Source organism: Malurus melanocephalus, unplaced genomic scaffold (genome assembly GCF_030028575.1).
Source record: "Malurus melanocephalus ecotype Western Australia unplaced genomic scaffold, MMel_1.1 scaffold_327, whole genome shotgun sequence".
Taxonomy (NCBI): domain Eukaryota; kingdom Metazoa; phylum Chordata; class Aves; order Passeriformes; family Maluridae; genus Malurus; species Malurus melanocephalus.
Window position 1 is genome coordinate 520,921 of NW_026623559.1, and position 16,224 is coordinate 537,144.

The 16,224-nt window shown below is 40.2% G+C and overlaps 2 protein-coding genes across 6 annotated transcripts in view; one reads left to right on the forward strand and one right to left on the reverse strand.

Annotated features, from left to right (window-relative positions):
- Positions 1–241: 241 nt before the first annotated feature.
- Positions 242–14,810, reverse strand: PBLD (phenazine biosynthesis like protein domain containing). 2 transcript variants are annotated; one of them, XM_057377827.1, is given in 9 exon segments: positions 242–1,051; positions 5,801–5,863; positions 6,692–6,864; positions 7,965–8,053; positions 8,579–8,608; positions 8,750–8,859; positions 9,404–9,502; positions 11,631–11,730; positions 14,737–14,810. In XM_057377827.1, coding segments are annotated over 8 exon segments (747 nt in total). In that variant the 5' UTR covers positions 11,692–11,730; positions 14,737–14,810; the 3' UTR covers positions 242–929.
- Positions 14,811–15,205: 395 nt separating this feature from the next.
- HNRNPH3 (heterogeneous nuclear ribonucleoprotein H3) overlaps positions 15,206–16,224 on the forward strand; it is a 6,153-nt gene continuing 5,134 nt past the window's right edge. For 2 of the 4 annotated variants that reach the window (XM_057377821.1, XM_057377823.1), the window contains exon 1: positions 15,207–15,455. The gene's annotated coding sequence lies outside the window, so the exon portion shown is untranslated. Of the gene's footprint in view, positions 15,456–15,645; positions 15,763–16,224 lie in introns of those variants that run through there. The other 2 variants (XM_057377824.1, XM_057377822.1) reach the window with 2 other exon arrangements.

Genomic DNA, 16,224 nt, shown 5'->3' on the forward strand with positions numbered 1-16,224 from the left:
CCATAGTGTGTCTTTTGAATTCAAAACACTTCACTCTGAAATACTGCACAGAGAAAAAACTAAAGCAAAGCTTAGGACAGAGGGGGTTTGAAAAGGAAAACAGTTATAGGTAGAGTAACTGAAAGTTCCATATTCCTAATAAATACTGTGAAAGACTACATCAGGGCAACAAAATCTGAAGCAGTACACTTGATGAAGWTTACAGAAGAAACTTTTAGTTTAGGAGAAAATCTTCAGATTTTGAAAAGTGACTGACATTACAATGAAATAATGAAGTTTCCTTTCAGATTTTAATCAGCTTTATGTGCATCACAAYGTCATCTGTCAAATCTTTCTACTAAACCTTTAATTAAAAGTATTGAATAAGCAGCAGTGCTATGATCAAAGGCAATACCATTCAACTTTGAAAAACATTGTTCATAAAAGAGAACCAAAAGGCACATTTCTAAACCACTTACATGTTTTCATATTTTAATTCAAGTAAGTTAATGAACATGAGTGTCATTTCAATATATAGCAGAGAAAGGTTTGTTTTTTTTTAATGAATTCAACTTTCATTAAAAATTAGCAGCATGGGAGAAGTTTGATTATTTTATCAAACAGATGTTTACAGTTTAATCCAGAAAGCAGTAAGTGCTTCTAACATGGAATTTGGAGATGAAGGGAGGAACCACTTAAAAGCAGAAAAACAAGAAAGCTGTCCTCCAACATTTTCATAGATCAGTGTACATAGGAARTAGCAAGATGACTATGAAGAATAGCAAGGATCTTGAAGATCAGAAGTGAGTAATTTCAAGCARTATTTTAAAATGGAGAGTGAGTAATCAAAGACTTTAGAGAGCAGTAGTGATTCACTGCCTAGAGCAGAGATAAATTCAGCATAATCAGACTAACATGAAGATTAGTGATCAGTGAGAGGGAGATTAGTGTCAGTTCCTTYAGACAGTCAGGTTTCCTTTTAATACAACAGCAGTTTGCCCCGCAACATCAACTCTTCCGTCATTGCGCACAGAAATCTTCAACTCTCCTCCACGGCGCGAACATTGAAAAGCTAAACAGAAACAAGAACCCACAGTTAAAAAAACAGCGTGTGTCACAAATTATTTAAAAATCCATGAAAMCTCCAGGAAATAAGGCCTCTGGCTCCAGAAAGCACGCAGCACCAGGGCAAACAGTGGACCAGGGACACCCTGGATGAAATRCCTTTAGGGATGAAGGTCTGCTGAGGGTGTATTTCCAGCTTGCCTATTGAGTCTGACAAAACTGAATACAAGCAGTGAAGAATAGTTTGCTTTGTTCTAGCAAATCAAGTTTCTTCTGTGTAYCTAAGAAGTCTTGAATTCTCCCTTCATGGGATGCAGTTTTTGGAGGGAAGAAGGAAGAACAGCAAGCATTCTTTTCATGAGAATGAACACCATTTTACTGGTCCTGAACATCCAAAGTGCTACTACATTCAAACAATGTGCCTGGCTAGAGGGTGAATAAGCTCACAAAGGGAAGTGGCAAAGGTCTACAAAGAAATGTGGAGGCTGTTTGAGCTGTCACAAACTGACACCAAATTCTTATACTGATTTATAGAATCCTTAAGAATCATTTAATACAACTGGATAAATTTGAAGTAGGACCAGACTTCTGCTTGTAATTAATTAGAGAACTAAGCTTTTWCCTGAGCTGTTGAGTTGTACACAGGTGGGATGATAATGTTCACTTAGCATGTGGAGTCTCTAACTTGTTTCAGCACTCATTTTAGCTGCACAATGATTTGCCCAGAAAATGGTCTGGTACAGATGGTATTTAGAAAAGGTGTGAGTTTTAAGCAGTTTTSCTTTTGTGGAACGCTATAAATGGATAAAGAGGCATTAATGTTCAGTCTCCTAACTCAATGAAYTTCCAACTGTTCCAGAAGCTGCCCAAAGCTAAAGGGCACATTTTTCCTCTCAAATTCACAATTTGTYAACTGGATAGAGATTGTGTTCATATCTCAACAGAACACAGGCTCTCTGATGGCATATATGCTGTATGCTTCAAAACTATTTCTCAGCCACTGCTGATAAGAAAGCTCTTCTTTGATCAGGATATTAGATTCCCAGGTAAAGCAAGCACTCCAAAAGAGTGGAAATAGGAGCTATTTAGAGATTGAGATTGATACTTTCTGTTCTTTTCCATTTATAGAACCACATGTTACTGTTTTTAACCTGTCAGAACACCACCTATGAACAGAGTAATGTTTCAGCTGAAYATTACAGACTTTTAAGAGATCCAGACCATGCTAAAATTGATCAGTTGTTGTCAGGTGTGGAGACACAGCTAAGCTCTTCCACTCCAACATGACAGCAGATTTAAATAAAAGAGATTAATWATTTCAACTCTTCAAAGGTTGGTTGAGTATGGTTTCTTCTTCTTCAAACACTCGAACAGTACTGGCTCTTTCATGTCAGGATTGCTGAGATTGTTTTGATATTGGTTTATTTTATTTTATTTTTAMAGAAACTTCCAAMGCAGAAGAAAAACAAAAAACAACCCTCAAAAGGAATTTTTTAGCCAAGCTCATAGAAAAATATGATCTATTCCTTCTCTCACACAAAAGCACTGATACTCCACACTATGTCTAAGAGTGAACAGCCCTGCATGGAACATTTCAATAACTCGAGCATTTAATTTAACTGCAGTGCCTCTGCAGGCATTCAGGCATCTCTGATGTGCACTCTCTTTTTAGATCACAAAGTTGTTGCATGCCTATTCCATGTCTGTATTTATTAGGAATACTTCATAATACATGTAGATTTTATACATATTTACTATAAAAAAATAGCAATTGTAGAATTGTAGAAACAACATGTAGCAGCTGAACTCACAGTGCTCTGGACTCTGCTGGGATTAACCTGACACAGAAGAAAGTTCAGGAGCAGCCAAAAGGCCTGTGAGATTGAGTGTGCTGATATCACAGTATGACACACCAGGCATTCACCCATCAGCTGGTGGCCTTGTACTGACATTATGCTCTTGTTTTGGAGCCTCTTACCAGCCTAGATGTAGCTCAATGACCACTGCTGACAGATTTTCTTCATGTCATCAGAATGACAYCAACTCAGGAAGAAGTGACACTCTTGTAATAATATTTATTTTAAGAAATCACTAATATTTTGCTTGAATTTCTAAACCCTATAGAGGAATGATGAAATAAGCACTTGTTCCTTAACTAAAGTGAAGTTAAGATGTCCAAAACTTTTTTTTTTAATTTTACGAAAAAAGGTGGAAAATCTGGTACCTGATGGAGGGAACACTCTTTCTTGGGAGAAATATTACACTTGTGCATAAACTTGATGTTGTCAATCTATATGTTGAGATTATTTGGAAATTAGGAAAGCTGCAATTAAAACTCTTGAYTTCATGAGAATTCAAATAAATAAAAACTTAAACACAGGTAGATTTATTGTACCTTAAAGCAGCAACTTCTTCTGGCTTTTTTTGTATTTTGCTGTTCTAGTTATTATTGGTGGGGTTTTTTTGTTTATTTTCTGCCCTCCAAAAAACAACCCATAAATGCTATAAACCTGTTCTGTACTGAAAGGAATCAGAGAAGTTAAATGCAGCAACAAGAAACAAATTTGCCCACAATTTACTACAGTTGTCTGAAATAAACAGGTATAGCAAGATTCCTGTACCTTAACTTGAGATTAAAAATTGTCCTGGATAAAMCCCTTCTCATCACAATAATTTGGGAAGTCCTCTCTAATTTGTTTGGTTATATGGAATTCCTTATGTGTGTTTATAAATGCTACCTTCAAACTGTGAAAACAATGTGAAGGGCTGGATACGCAGTTGTTATAGCCTGCATTCATTAGCCACCATGAGAGTCAGTATGTCTCACAGGAGAGATGGTAATTTTTATACACAGCAGAGACTTCTCAAATGAAAGGCAAGGACTGATACTGATTGAACYCGCAGCTTAAAGTCAAGGACATGTACCCAGCTTCAAAAAAGACCATAAAGTATTTCACCTTGTAAAAGTACTGGAAAATCCTCTGTTGTTTGACAATTAGTCTAAAAAAAGTAGGAAGAGAACCCAAACACAGGAAATTAAGTCTGATGCTTCAGCAGAGCTGCAGCTGACCTCCTCCTACAGGGCTCAATAGCCAGAGAGATCTGACAATAGATTCAGTGTTCCTCACTTTTATATTATTTTATACATAATCTATTTGGGAACTAACAGATCCTTCATTTTATGGAAGAAATTCTTCTTTTATTCTTGCAAWAAAAGTATCGGATATTACAGAAGCTACCACAGAGGTTTCTAAAAAGTCCAAAGGTGCTTTATTTATTAATATTTGGGGATATGGAATGTCCTTGAATACCAACTATCTTTTCCAAATAATCTCTTTAGTAACAGAATTTGCCCAGTAGTACCTGATACCTCTCAGACACATGCAAGGAAAAATTCTTTCTCATAAACATTAATTTAGCCTATTTAAAACAATTTTGTATGATTTCTACCACAGAAGTCTGAGGACATATATGCATGGCATAGGAAAAGAAAGAAACAAAACCAACAACACAAACCTATCTTATGGACAGCTAGGACTGGTTTTGTGCTAAACACATCAGGGAAGCTGATTACAGCACCAATGCCTTTGCTGCCTGAGATAGTTTCTCTAAAAGGACAAATAGGACAGTATATAGAAAATACATGAAAAGGCAAAACAGGTAGAAAATGTCAACTGTAAGTTCAGACAGAATTCTGATCTGTTTGAGTACTTAAAGAACCAGTGGCTAGAGATGGCATGGAGGGATCAAACTGTACATTARAATCCAAAAATGTCAAAATTTTCTGAGAAACAGTCAGTCTGTAAGGACACATTACCAAAGGCAGTTTCTCATCTTCAGAAAAAAACTTTTGAGATTCCTGCTCCCCCCCCAAAATTATTTAAGCTAACACAGATATTGTGTGGTGTAAATGTAAAGACAAGATCTTTGGGACAGAAYGTTAAACCTTTCCTTCAGTCCATGATGGAGAAGGCCTTGTTCATTGTGGATTCTTTAAAGACTTAGCACCCTCAAGAAAATCCATTTCGAGATTCATCGGACAAAATACAGCAAGGCTTATATCCAGGGTAGMTGTTTGTTTGGAAAAGTGTTCACTTCCATGGACAAAGAACCTTATTAGATCAAGTATCCAACCTCTGTTCTAAACCAAATGGGACCAAAGGCTTGTGTGCAGAATTGCCCCCTGTCCCCTCTTGGGGAACCAGGTAGGAAATGAGGGTATTTTGTATTGCTTCTCTTGTTCTTCTGTTCTCTTGCAAAGCAGTAGAAACATGAGAAACAAGGAGTCACCCAACACCTCATCTAGTATTGTCATATATTAACAGTTTCCCCTGGGGCTTTTTTCCACCATGTTCTTTAGTTGCTTGCTTAACAACAAAGATATGATCTAATAAAAGTATCTCATTGATTGAATCAAAACATATAAACAACATCACCTGAGCTCCGCCAAGCTTCAGTTATGATGAAAGGTCATGAGAACTAAAATCCAAAAGCCAAGATCAAAAACTAACTGCGTAGAGTTATGAAGCCAACACTTCAAACTCCTTGGGGCATGATGTGTCACGGTGGTGGATAGGAAACAAAGCAATTTCTCAAAGATTACCTTACACACAAAATATTACATAATCTTTTCCGCTTGATGAATGAATAGGGTGTTAGTGCTACAGTTTGGATTGCAGTAGCAATACAACATCTTCTTTACTAGTGAGTAGATTTACCTAAATGGACAGATTTGCAATAAAACAGTTTATCTTACCAAGCATTTCTGTCTTCCCCAGCTGCTCTGACCAGTAGCTGCTTAAAACAGCATGGGCAGATCCTTAAAAGGAATTGGAAAACAAAGTACAGAATTAAATTATAATCACAACTTTGCAGAGTAATCATAGTCAAAATGTAAATATCATTAATCAAGTGCCACGTGTGCTTAGGATAGAAAAAACCACAAGAGTTTGCCCAGCAGAGAGAATTAAAACTTTATCATTTCAATTATTTAYGGTAAAGCAGTATTACTTCCAGATCCTCTAGCTTCAATGGAAATCTTGCTTAGGTGAGGGCATTCATCATTGGCCATAACTCTCAGCTGACTAATAATTAACCAGTGATTAAATGGTAGCTACGCAAAGAACATCACCCTGCAGCAATCACCATCACAGCCACTGAGAGCAACATCAGTAAGACAGTAACAAATCTTGCTGCCCTAAGTATACAGCTAGCTGAGTTCTCACAGGCCTGGGAAGAGCAAYAATAAAGATCTCAGCTGAAAAAAACAGGAAAAAAACAACCCAAACAAAAATCCAAACCGTCACAATAAAAAGAACAGAAGTAGAAGTGGATATAAACTTCCACTGCAATACTCATCCAATACTGAACTAGCCTCACTTTTCTCTAATACGAATACTTGAGGGAAAAGATCTGAAAAAGACGCAAGAATATCTGGCCTAATGACAGCAAGAAGCTGATTTGATATTTTCTGAATGAGCTGGCCTCAGTCATTAAAGTTTTTAGTTTAATGAGAACTCCAGCTATCCATACAATCCAGTAATTGATAAGATACTCCAAAGTACAAAAACAGATTAATGAATTTTAGTAAGAACCTTTTAATCGAACTGAAACAATAGTATGAGTCGCTTATCATACAAACACCTACCTGTAACAGGGTCTTCCAGAACTCCATACCAAGGTGCAAARTATCTGGAGTAAAAATCATGGCCTTTTCCACTGGAATTTCCCTTAACAGTGAGTATGAGTCCTTTCACTTTTCCTGTCTTTTCAGCTGACAAAAAGTGTTGTGCAYTCACTTTCATTTGTTCCAACACAGACCTTGAATATAATTATTAAATTTTAATAGCCCATATTCTTCATTTTCCATGAATGTAAGTATTGAAAAGAAAAATCAAACTATAGCACCATTTTCTCTACAATTCAAAAACAATACTAAAATACTAGAGGAGGCAAGATTCCTAGCATTGTCCTCCCAATGATATTTGGCAGAAAATCACCCTGAATCTAATACACTCTAAGTGAGTATAGACAAAAGCTCAAGCCATGCATATCCTATTTATTTCTGAAAACAAGCATCCTGAAATGTTAGCCACCAAAATAAAAATCACACTTTGTTTCAACATTTTAATCATTGAAAGAATTACTGCCTCACACACAATGTACAAAATGATCCACCTCCTTTCAGAGCAGGCAAATATCTAACATCATTCAGGTCTTCATGGCATTCTAAAGCAGTCTACAACTGTCTTGATGCCTCCCTAAAAATAGTCTGAAAGAGTGAAAATAATAAGTACTCAGCTGAGGATATTTCTATCTCCCCACTATCCCAGACTTTAACCCTTATTTAGACAAAAAAAATCAAGTTTGTAATAATAGTAATTTGGCTTGATTAAAGAAGTTGTGTTTTGGCAGCATATATACATAAACCATGTTGAATTAACAAYGAAATTCAGATGAGATTAACAAATGCTTTGGAATAATTTAAATTGGAATTTCTTCTATAAAGCTACTTATGGTGCTGTTAAGCAAATGTAAGCAGATTAGAGTCCAGTGGAAGTAAGAATCCCTGGCATTCAGTCAACGTGCCCTGAACTGAAGCAGGATTCCTAACTTCCTGCTAGGTTACTGCATCACTTTTCGACTCAGATGGATGGGAGAAATACACCATTGTCAAAACTGTTTTGTACACCTCCTTCTCTTGAAATCAGATTTCAGATTGATCTTATTCAGCTTTGCAGCTTCAATAAACTAGCATTAAAAGAGAATAACCATTTAACACAGAACTTTACATCAGAGGTTTTTAATCTCTACCTGATTTAAAACTAGATAAAAGAGCGTAATATGTAAGGAATAGAGATTAAACAAACCAACTCAATTTCTGCATTCTTGATTTAAAAAACTAAAGAAGTGCAAGATACCTTTCATAAGTATCACTGAGGCGGACTAAGAGTTTCTTTGTGTCAGGAGAATAACGGACATCTTGAACAGTCATGTCACCAACAGCTGCCTGGTGRAAAATGTAAAGGAGACAGAGAAAAACATTATCACTTGAATATTAAATATTATTTCCTTAACATTTCTGTAGAGCACATACCCTGATAGAAGAGGGCTTATACAAGGTCTTCCAAGCAACCCTCAAGCACATGGAARCAAAAAAAGCAAATCCACTAAGGGCATGAATGGATATGGGGGGGTGGGGGGGTGCTAAGAGTTCCATATACATCAGCTTGGAAAGAAGTCCAGGACCTCGAAGAGGGCAAGGACATTAGACTGCCCTCACATGCACACAAAAGGCTGAAAATGCCACTGAAACTTCAGTCAGTGGTAACAGGAGATACAGGTTCAGCTGCAGCATTTTGAAGAATTACATACCCTGACCTACTGAGTCATTACACCTTTGAAATTTGGTGTTTCAGATTAAGGGCTATATCAAGCAGTGCTCGATCACCATTTTTTAGCCATTTTAACAGATAAAAATAAGAAAAGCAATTATAAATTTTTTTCTAAGACAATTGATAAATTCTTTTTTTACCTTTATTAATTCTTCCACTTCCTTAAGTTCCTGAAGAAAAAAAAACACACTGTAAAAAAATGGAATATATATGCATGTATCTATGCAACTATAGATAAACGCATATACTTACATGCACATACAAACACATACTTTCCTTGAAAGACTATCATGAATAAAATTTTGACTGACCTGGGGGTAGGCTGTGTAAAGTGGCAAGTCCAGGACAATATGATCTTTCACTTGTCTGGCCTTTAACTCCCCACTCAATGTCATAAATGTGAGAACTGAGTTTGTATTTTCTAGAAAGAGAACATTGCAACATTATCAAACATAAGAATTKTAGTCTAAATCATTATAGCTCTAGGAGTAGCTCACTATATTCAGAAAAAGCTAGTTATGCAGCTCMAATACATCTAGAGTAAGTCTGCATTCTGAGCAGACTTAAAATCTTAGTTAAAATCCCAACTAACTCAATAAATCTGCTGATGAACACAGCAATTGTCAGGGCATCTTTCCTGCACATGACTAGAATGAATGGGAATGTCCTTCTAACAGAAAGAGCAATATTCCCTATTCATCAAATCCTACTGTACCTCTCCCAGGTGACATTTGCATATTTAGCAAAATTAGTTTTCTTAAACAAGAGTAATAATAGGGCATTGAAATCAAAGGGCAGGCATCAGACTACAACCTTGTAATTACAGRGCAGTTGTAAAAGACAATTTCCAGGGTATCTCCATTTGTGCTCTACAAATGTTCTGAATGTTTAATTGCCTTTGTTGCATTACATAGAGATGTTAATCAGGAGTAAATGTTCTAAAAATGCATCATTTGTAAACATACTTTGTACATGAAATAACACAGCAGCTGACGCAAGAGTAGCATGACCACAGAGAGGAACTTCATTGGCTGGGGTGAACCATCTGAGCCCAAAGCAGGAACCTTGAWAAAATAAAGTTTAATTTAGTGTTATTAAGTGGAAGATGTCTATTCTTCATTTTATCTCAATATATATAAAATTATGATGTTTCAGTTAATAAAAATGCATGTTACAATCAGTTTTGATCCTAAACACTCTTCTAGGGTACCCATTTTGCAGATTTTTCTGAACAGCTATTCCTTTTRAATTGGGTAAACAACCTTCGCATGCTGCACAGATTTTTTTTTTTCCTAAATTGGTCTTATTTAGAAGATACAGCCTCCATGCCCTTGTGTATTATGAAATCCTGGAAGGCATAGTCAGGATTATCTATACACCTGCAGGCTGGGTTACCATTTAGRTATTATAGATGGCTTTGTTAGTATAATGGAACCTGTACCAGAGCTAGCCCAGTTATGAATTAGTTTTCTTAAACCACCAGTCAAGTCTGGTAAAAGTATCTAATGTCTACTAAGCCTTCTTTTCACTAGAAATCATATTTCTAYTTGTTGTTTAAAAAAAATTGAAACACAGATGTATAATACTTGGTATCCTTTAACTTTTCCACTTGCATTTTAAGTGAAAAATKACCATAAAAACACAACTAAAAGTGGAAAAGTAACAAATTTTTTTGTTTGTTTTAATACAACGAATTCTTGTCATTGCCGCTGTGAAAAATTAGTGCATTAAAGTCAGTCCTCCCTCCAATGAAAACTAATAGGACCCCAATAAAACCTTGTGGTGGAAACTAATGGCCACAGCAGTGAAGAGCTGTGAGTGAGAGCTGGCCCAGACCCCAGCTGTGAGCCTGCTCAGTGCCATTAATGCACTGCTCCAAGTGGAAGCTGAGGCTGGATGCAGGAGGACACGAAGCCAGCCATGCCATGCCTGATTGGAGACAGACAGCTCTGTGACCTGGAACACCTACACAGGCACTTGAGACATACAGCTGTCCTCAGACTGASGGGACATTTAGTACTCTCACAAATTCATGTGTCCCTAAAATGACATAGTTGATTGGTTTGGTTTTTTTCTTTAATTAAGATTAGATGAAATGTAGTGGTCATGAACGCCTGCAGAAACATTCACTGTGTCCAGGAGCCCTCACTACACCAATCAGTTTCCAGAAGCAGATGACAAATGACATTCTGATGTTCCTGGTTCACTCCCACCACCCCTCAATACACACAGTCTCAGGTGTAGCTCAGTGACTAAATTCCTTTGAAAGAACTGTGCACCTCTTGGGCAGCTGTGTGGGTCTGAGGTCACAAACCAGTACATTAGTATTAAAAGCACTTTAATAATAAAGAAGCTGGCATTTGGCATTCTGTCAGATATGGATGACTTGAAAATAAGTGTGTTAAACATATTGGCAAAGTGTTAACATGAAAAATGGAATGTATTATCACTTCTTGCTCCAAGCTATTAGTCTAACCCTAAAACAAATTCCAATTTATTAATAACAGAAGCAATTATGGTTACTACTATCCTTAATATTTTTAATTACAGAGACTGTACAAAATCCTACTCCTGAACAATCCATCAAACAACAGAAATTATAAATAAATATGGAATCTAAGTCTGTACTAGCGGAGTTCCAGCCCCTTGGTTCAAGCCACCACAGAGCTGCCAAGTGAGCAGATTCAGCAAACTGATTCAGCTGAAAACTAATCCACAGAGTGAGTCTGAATGGACCCTGCATTTGTCTGATGTTTTCTATCTTGCCCAGTGTCTCCCCAGTTCCTCTCTCAACATCTACATATGGCCTCCCAACATGAATGGAATGAGCATGTTCCATCTCTGTTCTTCTGCTTGTACAAGGAATTATCCAGGATGCCATTAGTAATAAGGGAAATATTAACTGAAAGATGYCTGCATAGAATTTTTAGCATTTTTGTCTATATACAATTTGCTTATATGGTAAAAGGCACTAAAACAAATGGTCTGAACKATGAATAAATATGTTTATATTGTAAAATAAATTTGAGCACAAATAMTTTCAAGAATCCACATGCAACAGTCTTCAGATATATCACAACTTCAAGGTTTTGTTTTGCTGTTTTTCAAATTAGCACCATTCCATAAAAATGTACCCACACTGTCTTTCCATTCCTTTGTTAGATATTTTGGAAGGTAAAAAGAACCACTAACTTTTGGTAAAGTCATCTCCAGGTTTCAGTTTTCTGATGAAAGCTGTTTCTGAAAGATTCATTTCTGTGGCAATTTTTTGGTGCAAATCTTCATCCAAGTCCTAGTGATGAAATAACAAATCCAATTAAAAGTAGGCCAAAAAATGCAGAATCAAACTTTCTGTCAAATACAGTAATTTAATYTTCTATTACAATAAAACATAGATTCAATTTTAGTTCTAAATATTTTCTGACATTAAAAAAAAACTTTAAGCATAAAAATGGGATAATAATTGTGGTACACAGCAATTTCTAATATCTYTCCTATTCACTTGCAAATTCTTGGACTATGTGGAAAATAAAATCACCTAAAAATAAACTCAAGTCTTTCCAGGAACACAAATCTCCTTAAGTTGTTACTAAAGTCACACAGAAAAGTTATTTCATAATCTAAAAATAACTACAACTTCCTTTTTAYAACTCTGAAAAATCCTTGCCAGCAAGAGGTCTGTAGTGCTGGCAAGGACCAATGTGGATGGTCAGTACTTATGGCTATGCCCTCGACACCACTATTTAAACAAATGGAACAATAAGCTAAGTCAGTAGGAGCAGAGAGGAAATAAACTGGGCAAAAAAAAAAACCAAACAAACTGCTGGAGCTCACTAAGTGCCTGTCGATTTAAGCCAGTGAACATTGATCCCAAGATACCCAAGCCCCAGGGGTTGTATAACATTCTCCATGGCCCATGTTCCACTGCTCTTTCCCCACAGTTATGCTGACTGGCCAGCTTTGAGAATCTGATCTTTAATATATTGAAACTCAAATGAAACAAAGTACTAAAGGGACCTGATCAGGTTCAGCCTCTGAGAGATAAATCTTTGCCCTTTCAACTTTAATTACTTCCTTCAATAATTAATCCTTTTCAGCCAATAATCCCATACTACAGACACAAAACAATAACTGATTAGCACACTAGAGTTGTACTTGCAGGMTGAATTCTGTACATAAACAACATTCTAACGTTTGACAGTAGTTACATGTCCTTTATCCCAGGAAGAGCACTGTCAGTTACTGTAAAGATCCTAAACCAGAACAAAGAACAATAGAAATGTTATTAAAAGTAACTTTTCTTTTTTAATAACATGGAACTTTATTGAAATACTGCCATCCTGTGGCACCTCTGAAACACAGAAAAGGCTAGGTTTGCCATTGCTYCATTTCTCCCGATTTTTTCTGTAAAGCATCTGCTGAGAGTCTGGAGGACGCACAGAACAGAAGTTTTGCTTCTGGCTGCACCACACTTTCTTGCAGCCGAGAACAAAACGCTGAATTAGGACCTCAGGTTTAGCTGCGACACTAAAGCCTTTACTTCCAGAAACTGCAGAAAAAAAAATAAATGTCTGTGTTCCAAAATCATCATGCAAGTAAGTTTGCCTCTCAATATCTTAGTGTGATAAAGTAAAATTATTATAAAAATGCAATTAGAAACTCACAATTTTAAAGCAGAGATAATTTTGAGAGTATTTAATTTTATAGGGCCAAAAATACTTCTGAAGAGAGATGTCCCCAGTCATACCTTTAGCTGACCTGGGAAGTAGGCAGTGTTATATGAGGTTTAGATAGGAACATCTAGAAAGGATTCATGTTGCCAGTATAAGCTATTGCCATTGGCTATGCTACATATATTTTCATATTTACAKTTYTCATCAGARTTRCTATACAAATAATACAAGGCCTGTATTTCCAATCCAGGCTAAGAATTATTTTTGGTAGAATCCAGTAACAATTAGCACCCATTGTTCACAGCACCCTGATGAAGAGGCTCACTACTGTCAACTGCACCAAAACTACCATGCAACATTGAAGCAATAAAAACCACTTGGCCAAAGCAGAACCTGACACACTAATGCTACAAGACTCATATCCACATCTATACTCACTTTCTTTTCAGAGAAAGAGGAAAAATGAAAGAAAAGACGGGAGAAAACACACACCAAAACCAAATCCCACAGTTTAATCCGAGTACTGATTCTGTTTTACAGCATTACTTTTCAGATTTCACTCTGAATCCGTATTAATCCTTCAAAATCTTTATTCTGACTCATTCTTAAAGAAATTAGGCCTTACTTTGGACTTCACTCAAAATAAACCCAAYCTATTTCTTAATAAAGTATTTAAGCTCACAAAAAATTCAAAGGTTGTCATCGTTTTGAAAGTACCCCTGCGCTAATTTCTCTGTATCCTGGAGCCACAGCAAACAAGTCTTAARAGCAGAACTCCCGAGCAAAGAAAGCAAAGCCTAATGCACTGCTGACTGCTCAGGCCAGGTACAGAATACCAAATGTCATTGCAGTACCTCAAAGACCAGCTGAGGTTTTCTTRACTTACATTTTCAAGCAGACAAACTGCCGCAGGATTTCCAGCAAAGGGCCGGTTTGTAAATGCATCAACCGTAAAAATTGGAATTTGCATTGTCGTGTGCACTTGTTTAGCCGCGGGCTGTGTTCTGCAAGGTACTTTCTAACTTGTTTCACCCCAATCGACAGAACTCCAAGTTAATGTTTCCCTGACGGCAGGCGGAGTCAAGAGACCACATCCCGTCACTTCCTAGCGCCGACACGGACTGAGACTCTTTCTGCGCCCCCGGCGCTCTACACTGACTTTTTCTTAATTAAAACACATATTATATCCTCCCTCGTGTTAGGAAAATTAATCCACAAGCACCAGAGGTTTATGTCCAAAAAGGAGACAGAGGAGTCCCGCAACTTTATTCATGAATAAAGGGAGAGCTCATGGGCATTTCCCATGGGATCTCTCCAATTCATAGAGGACGCAGCCTCCTTTTATCCCAATTTCCCGGCTGCARTTCCCTCTTTCTTTCCGCATTGGCTGAGGTACTTGAAAGTTACAGGCTCCCCGAAACACCTGATGAAACCCCCCTTCTATCATAAATTGCCCCCCCCCTTCAATTTATATCTCTGTGTCTCTGCTCTGGTAGTTTATTTACATAGTCATAGATAAGTCAATCAGTGGAATTCCTATGCAAATCCTTCCTATTGTTTCTTCCTATCTCCCAATATCAGCCTTATCTCATCCCAGAGTCAGAGTTTGTTTGTAAAGACACTACCTTCTCAYTCCTTTCACTCGCCACCAGCCCCTAAACGCCTCAGCGGGCCCTTTCACCACAGCAGCCGGCCCGATCTGCCCCGCACTGGGGGAGGCGGGACCGTGCCCGGCTCGTTAGGTTTGCTGAGACGACGTGGGCAGCCATTGCGTGCACCCACACCGGGCAACCTTCCTCATCCTCACTCCTTCGCAAAGCTGCGCCGAGGGAGAAGGACAGGCTGGGCGGGACAGAAGCTCCCGAGCACGCCCGGCCATTGCCGCTGCCGTGAGGCGACGGCGGCGTGAGGGGATATCCGGGCACGCGCGCGCCGCACCCCCGCCTCAGGCCGCGCGCGCTCCCGTCTTGGCGCCAAAACGAGCGGCGGCAGACGCGTAACGCAGGGGGCAGTGCGCACGCGCGGGGGCGGCCCCTCAGTGAAGGAGGCGGTGAAAGAAAGAGACAGGGACGCCCCCTCCCCTACCCCGCATGCGCCGTCGCTCCCTTTCAGCGCCCCCTCCCCACTCGCCCCCCGAGTCGCGCGTGCGCGGGAACCGCCCAGGCGGGTGTGAGGCAGCGCGCGGAGCGGTATCGCGATAGTCGCGCGGCCCGGACGCTCTGCTGCCCGTGGGTGCTGCGTAGGAGTGGGGCCCACCGGACGAGTCGGGAGTGAGGAAGGAGGCGCGTCCTGCCCGGCGCGAGCGGCTGCCGGGGCACGGCGAGGGGTTGGCGAGARGCTCGCGGTGAGCGGATAGGGCCGGCGGGCGGAGCGAGCCGCGGCAGGGCCCGCCCGGGAGGGGGATTCWGCGGGCGAGGGGTGGCGGAGGGCGCGGGGGTCTGGGCCCGCTCGGCGGCAGGTCGGGCCCGGCGCGCGCCCGCGGGCGGGGGAGGGGGAAGGCGGTGCGGTGTCGCGTTCCCGAGCGCGGCCGCCATTTTGAGCGGCGGAGCCCAGGGTGGCGGCGGCGGCGGCCCCAGGAGAGCGGAGGGCAGGGGGTTCCTGGGGCTGTGAGGGGTCACGGGCCGAGAGGCGCAGCACTTCTGAGGCCAGAGGTGGGCAGCGGGACGCGGCGGGGGAGCACGGCGGGAGCGGGCCAGGCGGGCGCCCCGGGGAGGCGCGGTAAATGGCGGCGGGGAGCGGGCGGTGGGTCAGGGCCGCGGTGTCGGGAGGACGRCGGGAGGCGGGATCGCGATGGCTCCGCGCCTGGAAAGGCGGCGATGGCGGTTTTCTTTGTGGGACGGTGACGGTGCCCCCCTTCACACGCCTCTGTCACACGCACACCACCACCCCCCCCCGCGCCGTCCCCGGCTGAGGGCAGACAAAGGAAGGCCTTGTGGTACCAGCCCCTTCCTCAACTGTCACACTTTGGGAATGAAAGCAACCGAAAAAACAAAGCCCACAAAGCTTTACGGAGCGGATGTGAAGTGTACTCCGGATAAATACCAAGCTTTTAGGGCCGTGCCTGCCCACGTGCTGCCCGCCGTCCACGCGGTGGCGGGGGTCAAATCCTCTTG